This window comes from Ochotona princeps, chromosome 8 (assembly GCF_030435755.1).
Source record: "Ochotona princeps isolate mOchPri1 chromosome 8, mOchPri1.hap1, whole genome shotgun sequence".
Lineage (NCBI taxonomy): Eukaryota > Metazoa > Chordata > Mammalia > Lagomorpha > Ochotonidae > Ochotona > Ochotona princeps.
In genome coordinates this window covers 77,361,148-77,379,787 of record NC_080839.1, presented here as the reverse complement: position 1 = coordinate 77,379,787, position 18,640 = coordinate 77,361,148, and the positions used below count along the sequence as shown (strand labels likewise).

General features: G+C 51.3%; 1 protein-coding gene across 4 annotated transcripts in view; it reads right to left on the bottom strand.

Annotated features, from left to right (window-relative positions):
• Positions 1 to 5,832, bottom strand: part of ADAM17 (ADAM metallopeptidase domain 17) — a 49,520-nt gene extending 43,688 nt beyond the window's left edge. For 2 of the 4 annotated variants that reach the window (XM_058668289.1, XM_058668290.1), the window contains exon 1: positions 5,572 to 5,832. In XM_058668289.1, the coding sequence (XP_058524272.1) occupies positions 5,572 to 5,656 (85 nt within the window). In that variant the 5' untranslated portion in view covers positions 5,657 to 5,832. The remainder of the gene's footprint in view (positions 1 to 5,571) is intronic. The other 2 variants (XM_058668291.1, XM_058668292.1) reach the window with 2 other exon arrangements.
• Positions 5,833 to 18,640: the final 12,808 nt, after the last annotated feature.

Sequence of the window (18,640 nt, the reverse complement as noted above, 5' to 3'; positions counted from 1 at the left end):
AAAGAGACCTCTTGCATACACAGGCTCATTACCCAAACAGCAGGATCGGCAGGAGCTTCTTCCAGGTCTCCCACGTGGGTGCTAGGACCCGAGAACTGGAGCCACCCTCTGCTGCCTTCCCAGGCCATATGTAGGGCAGTCAGGACATGGATGAGTGTCCATACGGAATGCCAGTGCCATCACTGGAGACTCAGCGTAGTGCACCACAGCACCAGCCCCTCTAAGTGTTCTTAAAGACAAAGCCTGACCTCCAAACTGCCAATCAACCTGCCTTCTGGTGTAGGATGTGGACTGCCTTCAGAAGCCCTGATAACCCTTCTACTCACCCTTACACCTGAATCGGTTTGTCTCAGATAAGCTTTTATGGCCACTAACTTTTCGGTACAATGACTTCTAGTTCCTTCACCAAACTCAGAGTCAATATTTTTAAGTTAAATCTAACTTTTAAGCTTTAAAAAAAATTATATATAGGGGCCAAGGTGGCACCTGTTAGCACTGGCAATCCCTAATAGGTTCCAGCTCACATTCCAGCTGTACCAATTCTGAATTAGCTCCTAGTTTATTGCCTAGGAAAGCAGCAGCAGATGGCCCAAGTCCTTGGGACCCAGCACCCACATGAGACAGAGAAGCAGCTCCTGGCTCCCAGATTCGGATCAGCTCAGCTCCAGCTGTTGCAGCCCTTTAGGAAGTGAACCACTGGATGGAAGACCTCTCTGTAAGAGGTTGTCAGGGCATGCGGAGCAGCGGTGAAGCCAACAGCATCCCACAGCTGCATGCCATTCACCTCCACCACTACACTTCTGATCCAGCTTCCTGTTAACACAGCTGGGGAGGCACCAGTCACAGACCCAAGTAGTTGGGTCCCTGCCACTGCCATGGGAGATGCAGAAAGTGTTCTGGGCTCCAGGCTTTGGTCTGGCCCAGCTCTAGCTATTGCAGGGGATTGAACCATTAGATACAAGACATCTCGCTCTCACTCTGTCACTCGTCTTCCAAATGAGCAAATCAAAAAGTTCCTATGGGCAGGCACGGTAGCATAACAGGCTGTCCCGACCTTCAGCACCAGCACTCCACATGGGCATCAGTCCTAGTCCCGGATGCTCCACTCATCCAGCTCCCTGTTATACGCTGGGAAGACAGCAGAGAATGGGCTAAGTCCCTGGGCCCCTGCTGCCACGTGGGAGACACTCCGGGCTCCTGGCTTCCGAGTGGCTCAACTCTTGCCTTTGTGGTGATTTGGGGAGTGAACCAGTGGATGGAAGATCTCTTTCTCCTACCTGTAATTCTACCTTTCAAATAAAAATTTCCAAAATCCCCTCAAACTTAAGGAAAAAAAAAAAGTTTCTGGACCCAACGTGGTAGCCTCCTGGCAAAGGTCCTGGCCTTGCACACACAGGGATCTCATATGTGCACCAGTCTGTATCCTGGCTGCTCCACCTCCCTCCCAACCCCCTGCTTGGGGCCTGGGAAAGTAGTTGAAGACGGCCCAAAGCCTTGGGACCCTGCACCCGCGTGGGAGACCCAGAAGAAGCTCCAGGCTCCTGGCTTTGGATCAGCGCAGCACCGCCGTTGCGGTCACTTGGGGAGTTCATCAGCGATGGAAGATCTGTCCACCTCCTCTGTAAATATGACTTTCCAATTAAAAAAAAAAATCTTCAAAAAAAGTTTCTACAAAATAACATTAAGCATAAACTCAGTAAGGGAAGACAGGCTATAAACAACTTCAAATAATTCCCTTTCTTTCTTTTTTTTTTTTTGAGAGAGGTCTTCCATCCTTTATCAAATAATTCCCTTTCAAGAGCTCCTCACCGAAGCTGGAACACATGTTCTAGCTGGCAGACAGTAAGGGAGTCCAGGCAAGTGGCAAGGTCTTGATAGAGTCTACAGCTCATGTCAGAGAAAGAAGCAAAAAGGAAGCGGAAGAATGGAAGGAGGGGTGGAGACACCACCTCCTAAGCTGACAGGAAAACTGAGATCCAGATGTGAAAAGCCATGCATGTCACCTCCCTACTCAGCGCCTACTGCACCTTGCGCCTGCCTCTATCTCCAGCTGCAGACATTCACCATCTAATATAAAACCTGGACAGCCAGAAGTCCATTACACTTGGCTGTAGCAAGGACCTGGGCTTCTGGTCTAGAAGTCCTCTAGTGACCGCCACGGGCTCTGCTGAGCTCTTCATTCAACACTGGAAACGGCTTCTTTCTCTAATACACAGAGCTCACTAAGGCACACTGAGGCTCACTCGGAACATGTGGTCAAGAGTTGGGGTTTCAAAGAAACGCAGCCTATAAGTTAATGCAATATCAAAAGCCAGATGTTGCAACACTGAGTTAAACTGGGCTCTGTAACGTGGAGAATCCCCGTGCCAGTCATCTCAAGGCACATTTCAAAATGTTTCAAATACAAACTTTAATCCATCATCTCTGGCCTATATTTTTTTCCACCCACTACATCCTCTTTTATTAAAAGCAACACAAGGGAAAACTATTTTGAAATCAGAGTGAGACTTATACGCCCCAGCTGTAACTTCCACAAGACAGCACCATGACTAAGCCGGCATGACTCACAGCTTTCCTGAACTGTGCGACAGCTGACAGCTCAACGGGAATCGCTTTTGGTGACCCACGGAGCGCTCCAAAGCCAGCATGCAAGCGCTACGTGTCACTGGCCTTCGGTAAAATGCTGCCATATGCCTAGTCAAAATGTAGTGCTGTACGATGGTAACCTCTGCAGAACCAGTAGGCTAACAAAGGATAAACCATGCTCTTTAACCAGAAACTATCAGTGGTCCTTGTCAACTCAATTAAACGTGGCAGCAGGGTTAAATAACATACATGTTCTGAGCTGTAAAACACAAAAGGCATTTTTCAAACACCTATCAAGCATGCTTCACTGCTCACTGTGTCAATCTGCCATCCTCGGAACCTTCCGGGACCCGTCACTCCTCTTAGGTCCTTCCAGACCCACTGTCCTCACCAGATGTGTTCTTACCTTCCCTCTTCGTAACCTCTTCCAGGAAGCCCTCACCACCTTCCGGAGCACTAAGCTTTCCTTCCTATGTTTAAATCTCTGTAGATATCACTACCCCACTAAGTCATAAGCATTTATTTTTATTCTTTTAAGTTTTGACACTTGTGTTTTCATTTTTGTAAAGATTTATTTATTTTTGGGTCCAGTGTGATAGCCTAGCAGCTTAAGTCCTTGCCTTGCAATGCACTGGCATCCTGTATGGGTACTGGTTCTAATCCTGGTAGCCCCGCTTCCCATCCAGCTCCCTACTTGTGACCTGGGAAAGCAGTTGAGGACGGCCCAAAGCCTCGGGACCCTGCACCCACGTGGGAGACCTGGAAGAAGCTCCTGGCTCCTGGCTTGGATCAGTGCAGCTCCAGCCATTGTGGCCGCTGGGGAAGTGAATCAACAGACAGAAGATTTTCTTGTCTCTCTTCCTCTCTGTATATCTAACTTTCCAATAAAAATCCATCTTTTATTGGAAAGTCAAATTTAGAGTGAAGGAGAGACAGGAAGTGGAGCAGCCAGGACATGAAATGGCACCCATATGGAATCCTGATGCATGCAAGGTGAGGACTTTAACCACTAGGCTACCGCACCAGGCCCAAGCCATAAGCATTTAAAGATGCACAATTGGCAGACAGTGTGTGAACCTCAAATATTTGATGACTAAACAGGCAAGTCTGCAAATTTTCCTGCACAAATGAACTCTACAAACAAAGGTGGGGGGGGGGGGGTCCTGGTAGTACTCAGCATGTTAAGCCACCACCTGTAACAGCAGCATTCCACATCGGTGCCAGAATCCCGGCGGCTCCACTTCCAACACAGCTCCTACTCACGGCCTGGGAACGCAGCAGAGGCCGGCCCAAGTGCTTGGGCCTCTGTAGCCACGAGATCTGGACAGAATTCCAGCCTTCTACCTTTGGCCTGGTCCTGCTCTGGTCATTTGGGAAGTGAAGCAGCAGGTGAGAGATCTCCGGGCTCCTTCCTCTCTGTTAACACTTCTTTCAAGTAAATAAATCTCTAAAAAGAGCAGCAGCAGCCCAGTGTGCTCAGCACAAGTGCAGCTGCTGCCTGGGGAGGCCTGAAACCCACATGCAAGTGCCAGCTCACTGCTCCACTTCCCACCCAGCTCCTGGCAAGGCAGCAAGCACCCAATGGTTCAAGTCCTTGGCTTTCTGCCACCCACATGGGAGACTCGGTTCCAGGCTCCTGGCTTCAGCTTGGTCCACCTCTGGCTATTGTAGACATTTGTAGAATGAATCAGTGGCTGGAAGATCTTTTGTTCGTTGTCACTCTGTCTTTCAAATTAATAAATCTACTTAAAAAAAAAAAGAGGTCATAAATGGGGCCCAGCACGGTAGCCTAGCGGCTGAGGTCCTTGCCCTTCATGCGCCAGGAAACCTAGGAGCACTGGTTCGTGTGCTGGCTGCTCCACTTCCCATCCAGCTCCCTGCTAGTGCGCCTGAGAAGGCAGCAGAGGAGGGCCCAAGTGCGTGGGCAGCCGCACCCGCGTGGGAGACCCAGAGGAAGCTCCTGGCTCCAGGCTCTGGCCAGCGGAACCAAACCAGCAAACCCAAGATCTCCATCTCTCTCTGTCTCTCTCTGTAACTCTGCCTTTCAAATAACTAAACAAACCTTTAAGAAAAGGGGACTTCAGTGTCTCAAAACATGGGCAGGTGCTTCTCACCAACATTCCTCCCTCCAGAGCAGCCCTGCTTCAAGACCCTCAGGCCCCACGGACTCAGCCCTCGCCGTTCACCACGCCAGCTGCCTGTCACCCACTTCAACTCAAGACCAGCACCAGGGGCACCTCTGCCACCCTCGTCAGCCAAGCACGGATCTGTCCACTGAGCAAGAAAACAAAAGGCAAAGTATGAAGGAAACGTCTTAAAGTACACACCACTGCGCTGCATGTCCCTGAGGGCGCGAAGGGAGCCAGGGACCAAGGCCACCTCGGCACAGGGCAAGGCCGCCGCTCGGCATACTGCAGAGTCCACTGTTGGGCGCTCTGCTCCCGATTAACCAAACTGTGGCACCTGGCAGCTCTCGGAAGCCCGTACCGCCGAGCGGCAGCCTCGGTCCGGTCCCCAGCACCCTACGAGGCCGCCGGCGCGCCCCGCCAGCCCACACCCACCTGCCGGCCCCACGTCCACGCGGGGCGCGTGCACAAAGCCGCCCCGGGCGCCGCCTCCCGAGTCCCTCCTACAGCCGAAATTCGAGCTCGCTCCTCGCAGCAACACACACGCCACGGGAGCAGCTGTGCGGAGCCGGGCAGCCCCCAGACCTCGCGTCTTCCGAACCCCAGAACGACGAACTCGGGGGGCAGACAGACGCCCCGCTCCCCGGCTCGGCGAGGCTCCCTCGGACACCCCCTTTCCCTTCCAGAGACAAGCCGCCCCCGGTCTCCCCCATTCCTTCCCCAAACGCAGAGCGCCACACCCCCTTCCAACAGGGAAAACTTGGGGACCCCGCCCCCAAGAAACCCGACTGCCAGCCCGCTCCCCGTCCCAGCCCGGCCCGCAGCGGCGCGTCCCCGGCGTCCGGCGCCCGGGCTTTACCGAGTCGCGGGTGGGAGTCGTCCGGAGGTCGCGGCGCCAACACCAAAGGAACCAAGCCGGTGAGGAAGAGGAGCCGCTGCCTCATGGTCCCTCTGCGGGCAGACCTCGCCTGACCGGGCTGCGGAGAACTGTTCACATGGAGGGGACTAGGTGGTCCCCGCCGGCCAGACCCCTCAGACCCCGGCTCGCGCCCGTGCCGCCTCCCGGGAAGGCTCCCTCTCCGGCCAGACTTGAGGCCCCCGGAAGTGCAGGCGGCGCCCGGAGAGGCCGGCTCAGGCGGCGGAAGGCAGGCGCCGCGCGGCACGCCGGGAGCTCGGGGTGGCCGCGCCCCGGCCCCGGCTCCGGGCCCGCCGCCATCTTGCGCTTGCCCCCGCCCGTTCCGCCTGTTCCGCCCGTGGGGCTCCGGCCGGCGCCTGCCTGGACGCGGCCCGCCACGTCCTCGCTTGACCCGGTCAGGTCTGGCCGCGCCTCTGTCCCGAGATGACCGCAGGGAGCGAACGCCGCAGGGCCCCGCCTGGTCGGCCTGGGGCCACAAGGAGGGCCCTTGAGGGGTGGCCTGGGGCGGACGCCACCTTCTCCCAGCCCGTGTTTCTGGTGGGAGAGCTAGGGCTGCCCGAGAGTCGTGTCCCCACGCCGCCGCAGCGGGCTGAATGTCCACACGGCCGTTGTCCGCGGAAAAGGCGCTCCCCAAATGCCCGTTTGCTGCTTGGTCCCGCTGTGGGGCAGGTCAGCCGAGAATCCAAAAACCAGATTTCAGTCATCTTGGTCCATTCCGCTAGAAATTTACATTTCACTAGAAACTTCTCAAGGCAGTTTGTGTTTTTTTGCAATGCTTTGTATGAATTTAGCTCGGTGTGGCTTTACCGTGTGTGGTGCTAAATAAAACGTAACGACTTTGGATGCAAGCTGTTATTTTTATTGCAATAAGGTTTATGCGGGGGCCGTGTGGTGGCGCCTCCGGGATGGTTGGTTTGGGCAGGTTCTGGTAGATTCCAGCCCCTCCCATCAAGCGTTCTGCTAATGCTGCTGGCAAGACGACCTGTCTCAAGTTCTAAGCAGACGCTTGTGGTCCACTCAGGGGAACAGGACACAGCCCCTGCTCCCGACTTCAGCCACCCACTCTGCCTTTCACATAAGTAATCATGTTAATTAAAACACACACACACACACAACAGTTCCTAGGAGCAGTGGGACAGCCATACGGTGTAAAATGAGAATACATCACTGTTTCAGGCCAGGCTTTAGTTCTCAGCATTTTTTCCCTCACAGTTATACTAATCACTGGCTGGGTGTTTTTGTCTTGTATCAGCTGAACATGGCATGCATTTTAAAGATGCGTCCATAGTATAACTAATTAGAAAGTACATACATTGTATATAGTTTTCTTAAGCATGTGGGGGCTGGCCTTGGGCAATGAGATAAGCCTCTGTGATGGCGGCATCCCATCGAGCGCCAAGTTGTATCCTGGCTGCTTTGTCAGATCTGGCTCCCTGCTAACGCACCTGGGAAATGAGCGGACCGTGGCGTGAGTGCTTGGGCCCCTGCACTCCTCTGGGAGATAGGGAAGAAGCTCCTGGCTTTGGCCTAGTGCAGCATCATCTGTTTGGACCACTTGGAGAGTAGCAGTAGAAGGCCTCTAACTCTGCCTTTCAAACAAGTAAATCTGCAAAACATGGCGATGTGTACAATTTTTCTGATAGACAGCTGATGGACATTTCTTCTCTGAATTTGTAAATAATAAATTATAGATTATCTAATTAAAGAATACATTCTTGGGACCACAGCTGTGCATATTGCAGTAAAGTCATGACCTGGGACACAGCATTCCACAGAGATGCCGGTTGGAGTCCAGGCTGTTCCACATCCCATCCAGCACCCTGACACCTGGGGAAGCAGCTCAGGATGGTCCAAGGCCTCTGGGCCCCGGAGGAAGTGCCTGGCTCCTGGCTTCACACTATTTTTGTTAAGATTCATTTTTATTGAAAAAGTACGTTTACAGAGAGGAGAGGCAGAGAGAAAGCTCTGGTGTCTGCTGGTTCACACAGGTGCAGGGTCCCAAGGCTTTGGGCCATCCTATACTACTTTCCCAGGCCACGAGCGGAGAGCTGGATGGGAAGTGGGGCAGTCAGGCCACGAAACGGTGCTCATATGGATCCTGGCATGTGTAAGGCAAGGATTTAGCCACTGAGCCATCACACCAGGCCCATTTATTCGCTTTTAGTACCTCTAACAGCAATAAAGGCATCAGGGACCCACGTAGCACAGCCGTCTCCTGCTGCCTCCAGGGCTACATGTAAGTCTAAAGGTAAACTGGAAACACAGGTGGGACTTGACCTCAGCAGTGGATGTCCCAGTGGCACCTTGATGCCAACCACCCAAAGCAGCCTGTCCCTTTTCCTAAGCAAAAGCCAGGGAATTTGGCAGTTTCCTATTCCAAGCCCAATACACAGAGCCCCTCCTGCAGATTCTGCCTTCTGTTCAGTATTTTACCCAGTTTCTGCCAAATACTCTGCCGTTCCCCACAGCAGGGAGACCTCCTAGCAATGGAGGGGTTGGTGAGGGAATGGCAAGGGAGCTGCCATTATCTGGCCCAGGTCCTGGGCCTTGTCCTTGTGGCACAGCGCCCAGTTCTGCTTTCTGTTTTCCGCGGGTGCCCTACGATTCAGAAACCAGAGTGTAGGTATGGGGGCCTGACAGGCAGAGACTTGGGACCATCACTTCACCTCTCCAGCAGGCAGAGATGTGGGGAAGTAGTGGTGGCATTGTAAAGCAAGTTAACTTTGGGACCCTGCACCTACATGGGAGACACAGAAGAAGCTCCTGGCTTCAGATCAGCTCAGCTCCAGCTGTTGCAGCCACTTGGGGGGGTGAACCAGCAGATGGAAGATTTTTCTGTCTCTCCTTGCTGTAAATCTGCCTTTCCAATAAAAAATAAATACATCTTTTAAAAAACAAAAATAAAGGCCTGGCATGATAGTATAGCAGTTAAAAAGTCCTTGCCTTGAACACACCAGGATCCCATAAGGGCGCCAGTTCTAATCCCAGCAGCCCCACTTCCCATCCAGCTCCCTGCTTGTGGCCTGGGAAAGCAGTCGGAGGACAGCCCAAAAAGGCTCCTGGCTTCAGATTGGCTCAGCACCAGCCATTGCGGCTGCTTGGGGGTGAACCAGCAGACAGAAGATCTTCCTCTCTGTCTCTTCTCCTCTCTGTATATCTGACTTTGTAATAAAAATAAATAAATCTTAAAAAAAATAATAATAATAAACTATTTGTTGGGGCCACAGAACACTCGGAGGCAGAGCAGCCAATGGGAAGGAATGTTCACGTTTTCCCTTCTCTTCCGTGTCTACATCTGAATACCCCTGTTCGATCTGTGGCTATCTGATCACTATTCCACAACTGTGACCCCTGAAGTCAGGGCACAGTGGGGGTGGACCCAGTTGAGCATCTTTCATTTTCTCCCGTGTTCTCCGCCTGTGTTCAGAGCTTAGGGGAAGGCTGGCCCTGTCCTGGGCCAGTCAGCAGTCGGACGGCTTGGGGCTGGCATGGAAGTGACTCCATTTGAGGAAGGTTATTTCTAGAGTCTGTCCCAGGGAAACAAAATCTCTAATAGTCTGGACTGATTTGCTCTTTGCCTTTGGCCATGAGGGAGAACAGTAAAACTCACAAGCAATTCCCAGTTGTCCCTTGAGCCAGGCAAGCTGACCTCCTTGTTGGCTCACTTTGTTGAGACGGACAAGAGCTGTGTGCCCAGCTCTGTCCTACTCTCTCCCTGGGCCTGCTCAGCAGCATGCCACGCTATCAGGTAGCAGCCACGCCTGGGGACTCAGGGTCTTCAAAGGGCAGGATCTTGGGGCAGTGGTCTGTTTTAGACCTGCAGAGATGCTGATCTGGGGCAACAAGGGTGGTGTTCCACCTAGACGGAACGTGCTCAGTAGTGATCTGAACTAGGAGGTACACAGTCCCTGGGCTTGGACATCCTTCTTACGTAAGAACGGATCATTTGCCCCAGCAGACACCATGGCCCCAGCTGAGGCGAGAGGGGTCCCCAGTGAGCCAAGAGGCCTGCTCAGAACAGCTTCCACCACAGGAACCACAGGAAGCATGCTCCGCACTCCACACTGCTAGAGGGAGGCATGCAGACACCTGTGCCTGTCTCCGCAGCAAGGTACAGAGTGGGGTTCAGATGTCCCCAAATGCTCATCTGCTTTGCTTCTTCTGAAGGACTGCTTGCCCCAAAAAGCCAGAACCTTAAGCAGCTGCCTAGTGGCTTCCTCAGCAAGAGTGCACATCAAACAAGGCAGCTGATCCAGGAGCAGGATTTGGCAGGCCCTTGGCACTGAATCACCATGGTAATGGATTTACTGTTATCTTGTGCCTTGTTCCAGAAATCATTTCAAAGCAGACACCCTTTTGTCATCCACCTGGTGGCAGGTGTGAAGCAGAAATATACATGAATGTGACTGCCATTTAGTCCCATGAGGCTTTCCAGCCCCGTTTTGGGTTTTGGTTTGACCTGTATGTAGTACCCCATTTCCACAAGATTTCGCAGAGTATCATTCATAAAATCTATCCATGCCAATCCATGGGGTATGAAGCATGCCAGTAAGGCCCTTGCATCTCCCTGGAGTTTATACAAAAAAGCTTCAGGAACTGTCCTGATGCCACAGTGAGTGGCAGGAGGGCAGACAACCCAGGGCTCCTCCATCTATAAGTCTGGCTCCTCTTCTCACCAATCCTGAACTTGAGCCAGGGTGGAGGCAGGCTAGTTTCTGGTTGCCACCTGACAGGCACAGCAGGCGGAAAGGGACAGCTGGAGGGCCCCCTGCAGAGCTTCCACGACATGGCTTTCAAGCTGAGCATGTACAGTAACATTCAAAGGAGACTCGAGGGCATTGCCCTACACAGTTGCTCTGAGCAAGAACGACACACTTGCCCTTGAGACTGATTTACTTCAGGCGCTGGTGCCGTGGGTGCCAGTTCGAATCCAGCTCCCTGTTAATAAAGCAGCAGATGACCCACGTGCCTGAGCTCCTGGAGCCACGTGGGTGACACACAAGAAGCTCTTGTCTTTGGGATAGCCCAGCTCCAGCCATTGCAGTCATTTGGGGAGTGAGCCAGCTACCTTTCAAATACAAACAAATAAATCTCAGGGGAAAAAATGACTTGAATGGCAGAGCCACAAAGAGGAAGACAGATGTCCTCCCCTCACTGGTTCACCCCCCAATGGTCTCAAGAGCCCAGGTTGGGACGGGCTTAAGCTGGGAGCCAGGAATTGCATCTGGATTTCACAACCCATTCTCTGCAGGTTTCCTGGATGCCTCAGCAGGAAGCTGGATGAGAACTGTAGCATCCAGGATTCAAATCAGCAGTCCAGGATGGGAAAACTTGCAGCTCCAATGCCAGACCCAGCCTTGGAAAAGTACTAGGTGGTTAACAACAAACACCCTAACATCTCTTTCACCCATTCTATCTGTTCTGTTAGAAATTTAAGCAATACTTAGGGCCGGAGTAGCCTAGTGACTAAAGTCCTCACCTTGCACACACCGGGATCCCTTAAGGGTACTGGTTCATGTCCCAGCTGCTCCACTTCCCATCCAGCTCCCTGCTTGTGGCCTGGGAAAGCAGTCAAGGATGGCCCAAAGCTTTGGGACCCAGAAAAAGATCCTGGCTCCTGGCTTCAGATCAGCTCAGCTCAGTTCCAGCCATTCCAGCCACTTGGGGAGTGAACCAGTGGGTGGAAGATTTTCTCTCTGTATCTCCTCTCTGAATATCTGCCTGTTCAATAAAAATATATTTTTTAAGATTTATTCAGTTTATTACAAAGTCAGATATACAGAGAGGAGGAGAGACAGAGAGGAAGATCTTCCGTCCGATGTTTCACTCCCCAAGTGAGCCGCAACGGCTGGTGCGCGCCGATCCAAAGCCGGGAACCTGGAACCTCTTCCGGGTCTCCCACGTGGGTGCAGGGTCCCAAAGCATTGGGCCGTCCTCAACTGCTTTCCCAGGCCACAAGCAGGGAGCTGGATGGGAAGTGGAGCTGCCGGGATTAGAACCGGCGCCCATATGGGATCCCGGGGCGTTCAAGGCGAGGACTTTAGCCACTAGGCCACGCTGCCGGGCCCCAATAAAAATATTTTTTAAAAGAAATTTAAGCAATACTTGCAGAGATAAACCAGTTTACCTATTACTTGGGGGTTGGCCTTAAGTAACTCCTGGAAAATCCTTCCATGGCCCTGAACCCTAAGAGCAAACAAAGTTATGTCAATTCAACACAAAACAGCTACGTGCTACTTTTATTACATTTTTAAAAAATGCTTGCTTCTGTTCAACAATTCAGGAACTGAAGGGATTGGCAGAAAGTCATGGAGTGATAACGTCACATGGCCTAACTCACACCAGGACTCCTGGGGCTCTGGCTCCATCCACATGACCTCCAAGGCCATTGTTCAGTTCTCAGGATGCTCCAACCTCAAACCCTTGGGCCTCCTGCCCATTGTCAGGGTACACCCCTGGCCTCCTGCCCCAAGCTCTGGTCTCCCAGCAACACGTGGTCCCCAGCATCAATACTGGCTGAAGGCAGATCTTGGACCACATATACATGTGCCAGCAACATCTACAGCCTCCTTACCAGGTCTTACAGATCAATATGAACTCAAGCCATCTTCTCAGTCCTTGGCATACAATGCAACCTGCCCGGTCAGGACTGCAATAAAGCTTCCTAGCTTCAGTGCAAAATAATGAGTATGGAAAACGACTAAGAGAAGCCTAGACAGGCAGTTTTAATGTGACCCTCCTGGTGTTGCTTTGCTATGAAACTCATCAGCTGGTGTGTTATAAATTTACTATATTTGAGAGGCGCAGAGAAGGAGAGACAGAGCTCTTTCCATCTGCTGCCTTATTCCCCAAGTGGCCAAGAGCAGGAGCTGGTTTAGGCCTAAGCAGAAGCCACAAACTCCACTTACACTTCCCATAGGGTGGCAGGGGTTCAAGCACTGGCACCATCTTGCACCTTTTTTCCGGAAGCTTTGGTGGGGAGCTAGGTCAGAAGTGGAGCAGCTGGGACTTGAATCAGTGGCTCCTGTGGAATGCTGGCATCATTGGCTCCACTCAGTAGATCCACTCAGAAAGATCTTGCATCCATCCACTGGTCCACTCTGCAAGCTGCTGCAATGGCTGAAGCTGCGCCGATCAGAAGCCAGAAGCCAGGAGCCTCTTCCCGGTGTCCTACGTGGGTGCAGGGTCCCAAGGCCTTGGGCCGTCCTTGACTGCACTCCCAGGCACAAGCGGGAAGCTAAATGGAAAGTGGAGCGGCTGGGACATGAACCGACACCCATATGAGATTCCAGGCTGCAAGGCAAGGATCACTAGACTACTGTGCTGGGCCCCACTCCGTAGGTCTTTTCTCTGGCCTTCACTATCCAGGTCTCCTTTTTTTTTTTTTTAAGATTTATTTATTTCCATTACAAAGTCAGATATACAAAGAGGAGAGACAGAGAGAAAGATCTCTCATCCAATGATTCACTCCCCAAGTGACCACAACAGCCAGTTCTGCGCCAATCCGAAGCAGGGAACCTGGACCCTCTTCCAGGTCTCCCATGTGGGTGCAGGGTCCCAAAGCTTTGGGCTGTCCTCGATTGCTTTCCCAGGCCACAAGCAGGGAGCTGGATGGGAAGTGGAGCTGCTGGGATTAGAACCGGCGCCCACGTGGGATCCCGGGGCATTCAAGGAGAGGACTTTAGCCGCTAGGCCACGCCACCGGGCCCATCCAGGTCTCCTTAAAGTGGCAGTTCTTGGTGGGACAGGTCCAGGGACTTGGGAGAAATGCACACAGGCAGGCCCACCCAGCCCTGTTCAATCAGAAACTTGGGGTGCACTGCAGCAGCTCCTCTAAGTGCCTCTGATGTATGCTCAAGCCTGAGAATTACAGCCCCCAGGATAACTCCTGACCAACTAGAAACAAAGGCATATCCTTCTTGGCTTGCTTTCTCTGGGTCTAATTTTTCTTATTTCAACAGAGTGATCTTTCCCCAATGGATTCCATCTGAGGATGCTAATTAGAAGAAAAGTCATTGCTTAATAGTTTTTTAAACTCTGCATTCCCAAGTCACACTGTCATTTTCTTTTTGTGTCCATGTCCTTGAAAATCTAGGGCAATAGGTCTGCTCTAGGGTGGTTGGATTTCTTACCCACAAGACTGGTCTCCTAAGTACAACTTTCTAGTTCCACAATTGGGTTGTCCTGCTCTTCTACAACTGTTTATGCCTGGAAACATGTTCACCCCGACTCACACTAAGAGGCCGTGTACCCGTCACAGAACTAGATGAGTAACTAGCACGAGGGTGGCAGCTGAGGCACAGCAGGTTAAGCCACCGGTTGTGATATCCTCATCCCCTTACTGGATGCAGGTTTGAGACCCAGCGACACCACTGCCGATCTAACTCCCTGCTCACATCTGGTAGGCGCCAGATGATGTGGACTCAACTACTAGGCCCCTGTAACCATTTGGAAGACCAGACTGGGGTTCCAGTCTTGGCTTCAGCCTGGTCTAGATTGGGCTGTTTCAAGATCTCCCTGTCTCTATCTCTGCCTTTCAAACAAGTGAATAGATTTTTCAAAGGTGTTGCAACCTAGTGTGACCCGACTTACAATCAATGCATATGGAAGGCAGACCTGCCATCTACCCCAATCGTCTTCCTGCCACTCGGTCACACTCATGTTCGCTCACTGCAGACAAAACTAGCTTCAAGGGCCACTAACTGTATTCTGTTAGTTTCCTAGTTCCCAAGTTGTGGTGTGCTTTTGCTGTGGCTTCTCTGAAGTTGCTAACTCAAAGAATGGTCACAATGGCTGCAACCCAGGACCTGGTCTCTTCGCATCCCCATCCCCACCCACAGGCCTGCTAAGAGCACTTGGTACTTGCCTAACTCCACACATCTGTAATGTAGCCAAAAATGAAAAGCAAGCAATCTGGTCCCTTTTAAAGACCCAAGAAGCTATTCAAGCAAGCTGGTTGGAGGCTGGCTCTCCGAGGCGAAAGGCAGGTATTTGTGGCACTGTGGTGCATACTGAAAGGGAAGGTTGGTCGTGCAGGTGTGGCATAGCGGTCAAGATGCCGCTCTGCATGGACATCTGGCCAGTCCCAGTGCCTACTGTGTTTTTGGCTTCCTGACAATGCACACCCCGGAGGCACAACCAATACTTGGGTCCCTGTCACCCTCAGGGGAGACCCGAATTAAGTCCCTGGTTTCGAGCTTGGCCTGGCCCAGCCCCAAATGTTACATACGTTTGGATAATGAATCAGCAGATGGAAAATCCATCACTCTTACTTTTCAAATAAATATAAATAATTAGGGCCCAGCACCGTGGCCTAGTGGCTAAAGCCCTCACCTTGAACGTGCCCCGGGATCCCACGTGGGCACCGGTTCTAATCCCGGCAGCTCCACTTCCCATCCAGCTTCCTGCCTGTGGCCTGGGAAAGCAATCGAGGACAGCCCAAAAGCTTTGGGACCCTGCACCCGCGTGGGAGATCCGGAAGAGGTTCCAGGTTCCCGGCTTCAGATTGGCGCAGAACCGGCCATTGTGGTCACTTGGGGAGTGAATCATTGGATGAAAGATCTTCCTCTCTGTCTCTCCTCTCTGTATATCTGACTTTGTAATGGAAATAAATAATGTAATGGAAATTTAAAAAAAATAAATACAAATAATTTGACTTAAGAACAATGGAAAGGTTAAACCAGACTTTATTATGTGGCTCAACTCCTCTATACCTCTATGGAATGAAGAAAAAGACTTTCCTAGTTTTCAATGTAAGCTGTCAAGGAAAAAAATGGTGTTACCCATGGGCAAGTTTCTACTGCTAAAAATGAGTAACTCGGGGCAGCTACTATCCTCTGTAGCACGCGCAGGGAATGAGAACAGAGCCAACGCCGACGGAAATGGACTGTCAGCTCACCACAGCCAGCACTGCAACCACCCACCACCCAAGCAGCACAAACCTCACTCCCTTAAGTACAACACAGTGCTTTAGTTCACACCAGTCACCAGCAGCTCTCTTGATGAGCACCAGGAGGAAACCCCACTGCTCCCAGAAACAATTCAGCACTCTGGAACTTCAAGCTGAAATCCAGTCACAGCCCCACTTACCAATTTGCATCTTGCAAAAGTCCTTCATTAGACACCTCCTCACTAGCAGTCTCAGGTAGCAAGTCACAGCATTGTTCAGAGGAGGAGACCCAACACCACCTGACAGGCCGAGAACACGGCAGACTAAAAACACGGCAGGCCGAGAACACGGCAGGCTGAGAACACGGCAGACTAAAAACACGGCAGGCCGAGAACACGGCAGGCCGAGAACACGTCAGGCTGAGAACACGGCAGGCCGAGAACACAGCAGGCCGAGAACACGGCAGACTGAGAACACGGCAGGCCGAGAACACAGCAGGCTGAAAACACGGCAGGCTAAAAACACGGCAGGCCGAGAACATGGCAGGCACACAGAAACCCTCACAAGACCACTCAACAGGAAACAACTCTCAGGCTCACCCAAAACCAGCTCCACGTCACAACCCACCATTCATATACAGCAGAACTGTTTAAACAAAATACAGTCCTTGTACACATACTTCCCCTTCCATTAAAATGTTAAAAGCTAGTTGTAACCCATTAAGTTTCCACTGAGAATGACCTAGAATTTTTCAAGTACCCATCTAGCATTACTACTTGAAGCTAAATAATAATAATAATAATAATAAAACAAAGGGTCAGCACACATAGCTAAGAGTTAACAGCTTTAAAGCAGGAAGGACTAGGTGCAAATTCTAGTACTGTCCTTGACTCCTGAAGCCCAGGACACAAGCAGTAACTTCTGTACCCATTTCCTCACCCACAGACCAGGAGAAACGTACATGGAACTGACTTCTATCTACAAAGATATTCAAAAACCAATGCCTGCTAACACAGCTGTTGACTCAGTGCCTGATCATGGAAGCATGGCCTGGAGCCCAAGACACTGTATTAAAGTAGCAAGCACACAATACTGGTCCATTAAAAAAAAGCTTATGTCCATTTTATTTTGAAAGAGTACAATCTTCCATGTGCTAGTTCATGCCTCAAATTATGCGCGATCAGTCACAAAGCATAAATTCAATTTAGATCTCCCATTTTTGTGACAGGGACCCAGGTATTTGGCCCACCAGCTGCTAACCAGGCACCATTAGTAGGAAGCTGGATTGAAAGCTGGGTGGGGGCGGGGATCAGACAGGAACTTGTCAGCACTTTTATGGGATGTAGGTGTCCCAAGCAGTGGCTTAATCCACTGCGCCAAACATGTGCTCCTGTTTAAGGCAGAGGGTTTTTGTTTGTTTGTTCTTTTAAGATTTATTTTTTTTTATTGGAAACACAGATATACAGAGAGGAGGAGAGACAGAGAGGAAGATCCTCCGTCAGATGATTCACTCCCCAAGTGACCGCAGGATCCAGGAAACTTCTCCAGGTCTCCCATGAAGGTACAAGATCCCAAGGCTTTGGGCCGTCCTTGACTGCCTTCCCAGGCCACAGGCAGGGAGCTGGATGGGAAGTGGGGCTGCTGGGACTAGAATTGGTGCCCATATGGGATCCCGGGGCACGTTCAAGGTGATGACTTCAGCCGATAGGCCACGGCGCAGGGCCCTAAGGCCTAGTTCTTAATCTTCTTGTTTGCGCTCCAAGGATCCAGAGCTCAGCCAAACCGAAGCCAGGAGCCTGGAGCTGCCTCAAGGTCTCCTGTGGGAGACAGGACCCGAGAACTTCAGCCATCATGTGCTGTCTCCCAGGGTACTCCTTAGTAAGCTGGAATCAGAGTGCAGCCAGATCTTGAACCTAGCAGCTCCCATTACAGAACAGAGATGTCCCAAACAGTAGCTTGGGCTGGCCTGTCCGACCTTGGCAGGGATTTGGAGAGCAAAGTAGTGGCTGTAAGATCGGTACGAGTCTCTCATAAACAGAACTCCAATGTGGTTTTAAATCGTGTCTTCACCACCAATTCTTTGACTTACTCTTCCCCTGAGGAAAGGCACCGACTCCTACTGAACTCTGGGCTGTGCTCTACCGAAGTCCTTGTGCTGGTGCAGGGAGGCCCAAGAAGTGTCAAAAGGAGACGACACAGGGTGCCCCCACAGCTAGAGGTACAGCGGGAGGGTGCGCTGCAGCAGTTATACTGCCTAGGTGTCCTGCATCCCATGTTGGAGTGCCTGGTTTGGAGTTCTAGTTTCACCTTTGATTCTGGGTTCCTAATGTGAACCCTGGGAAGAGGCAATACGCCTGTCACCAGATGAAAAATCTGCCTTTCAAAAAAAAGTGGCTACCTGAGTAGCTAATAACTCAGTACTGACCAATGTATCCTTCTTGTAGAACAATCTTCTAGCTTCCACTTCTCAAATGCATATTTTTTCCATTTGAAGCACTCACAATCACATAATTACCTTTTCTAGTTTTAAAATGCACTTGATCCCTAACACTGAATCGGATATCATTTACATCTGAGCAACAGATGGCTCAGAAAACTGACCTATGGGAAAACATTCTGTACACATTTCCAGGCGTCCCTAGCCAAGTGTATCAAAATGCAAAAATATGGATATCACTACATTTTACATAAGAGGGAAGTATCAATAAACTTCAGAAAGTTGTAAATTTACCTGTCTCTTAAAACACAGGTATGCAATTGTTACAAAGCCATAGTAAATGGTTTTTATTTGGGCCCGGCGGCATGGCCTAGTGGCTAAAGTCCTCGTCTTGAGCACCCTGGAATCCCATATGGGCGCCGGTTCTAATCCCGGCAGCTCCACCTCCCATTCAGCTCCCTGCTTGTGGCCTGAGAAAGCAGTTGAGGACGGCCCAATGCATTGGGATCCTGCACCCGCGTGGGAGACCCGGAGGAGGAGGTTCCTGGTTCCCGGCTTCGGATTGGCATGTACCGGCCGTTGCGGCTCTCTTGGGGAGTGAATCATCGGACGGAAGATCTTCCTCTCTGTCTCTCCTCCTCTGTATATCTGACTTTGTAATAAAATAAATCTTTAAAAAAAATGTA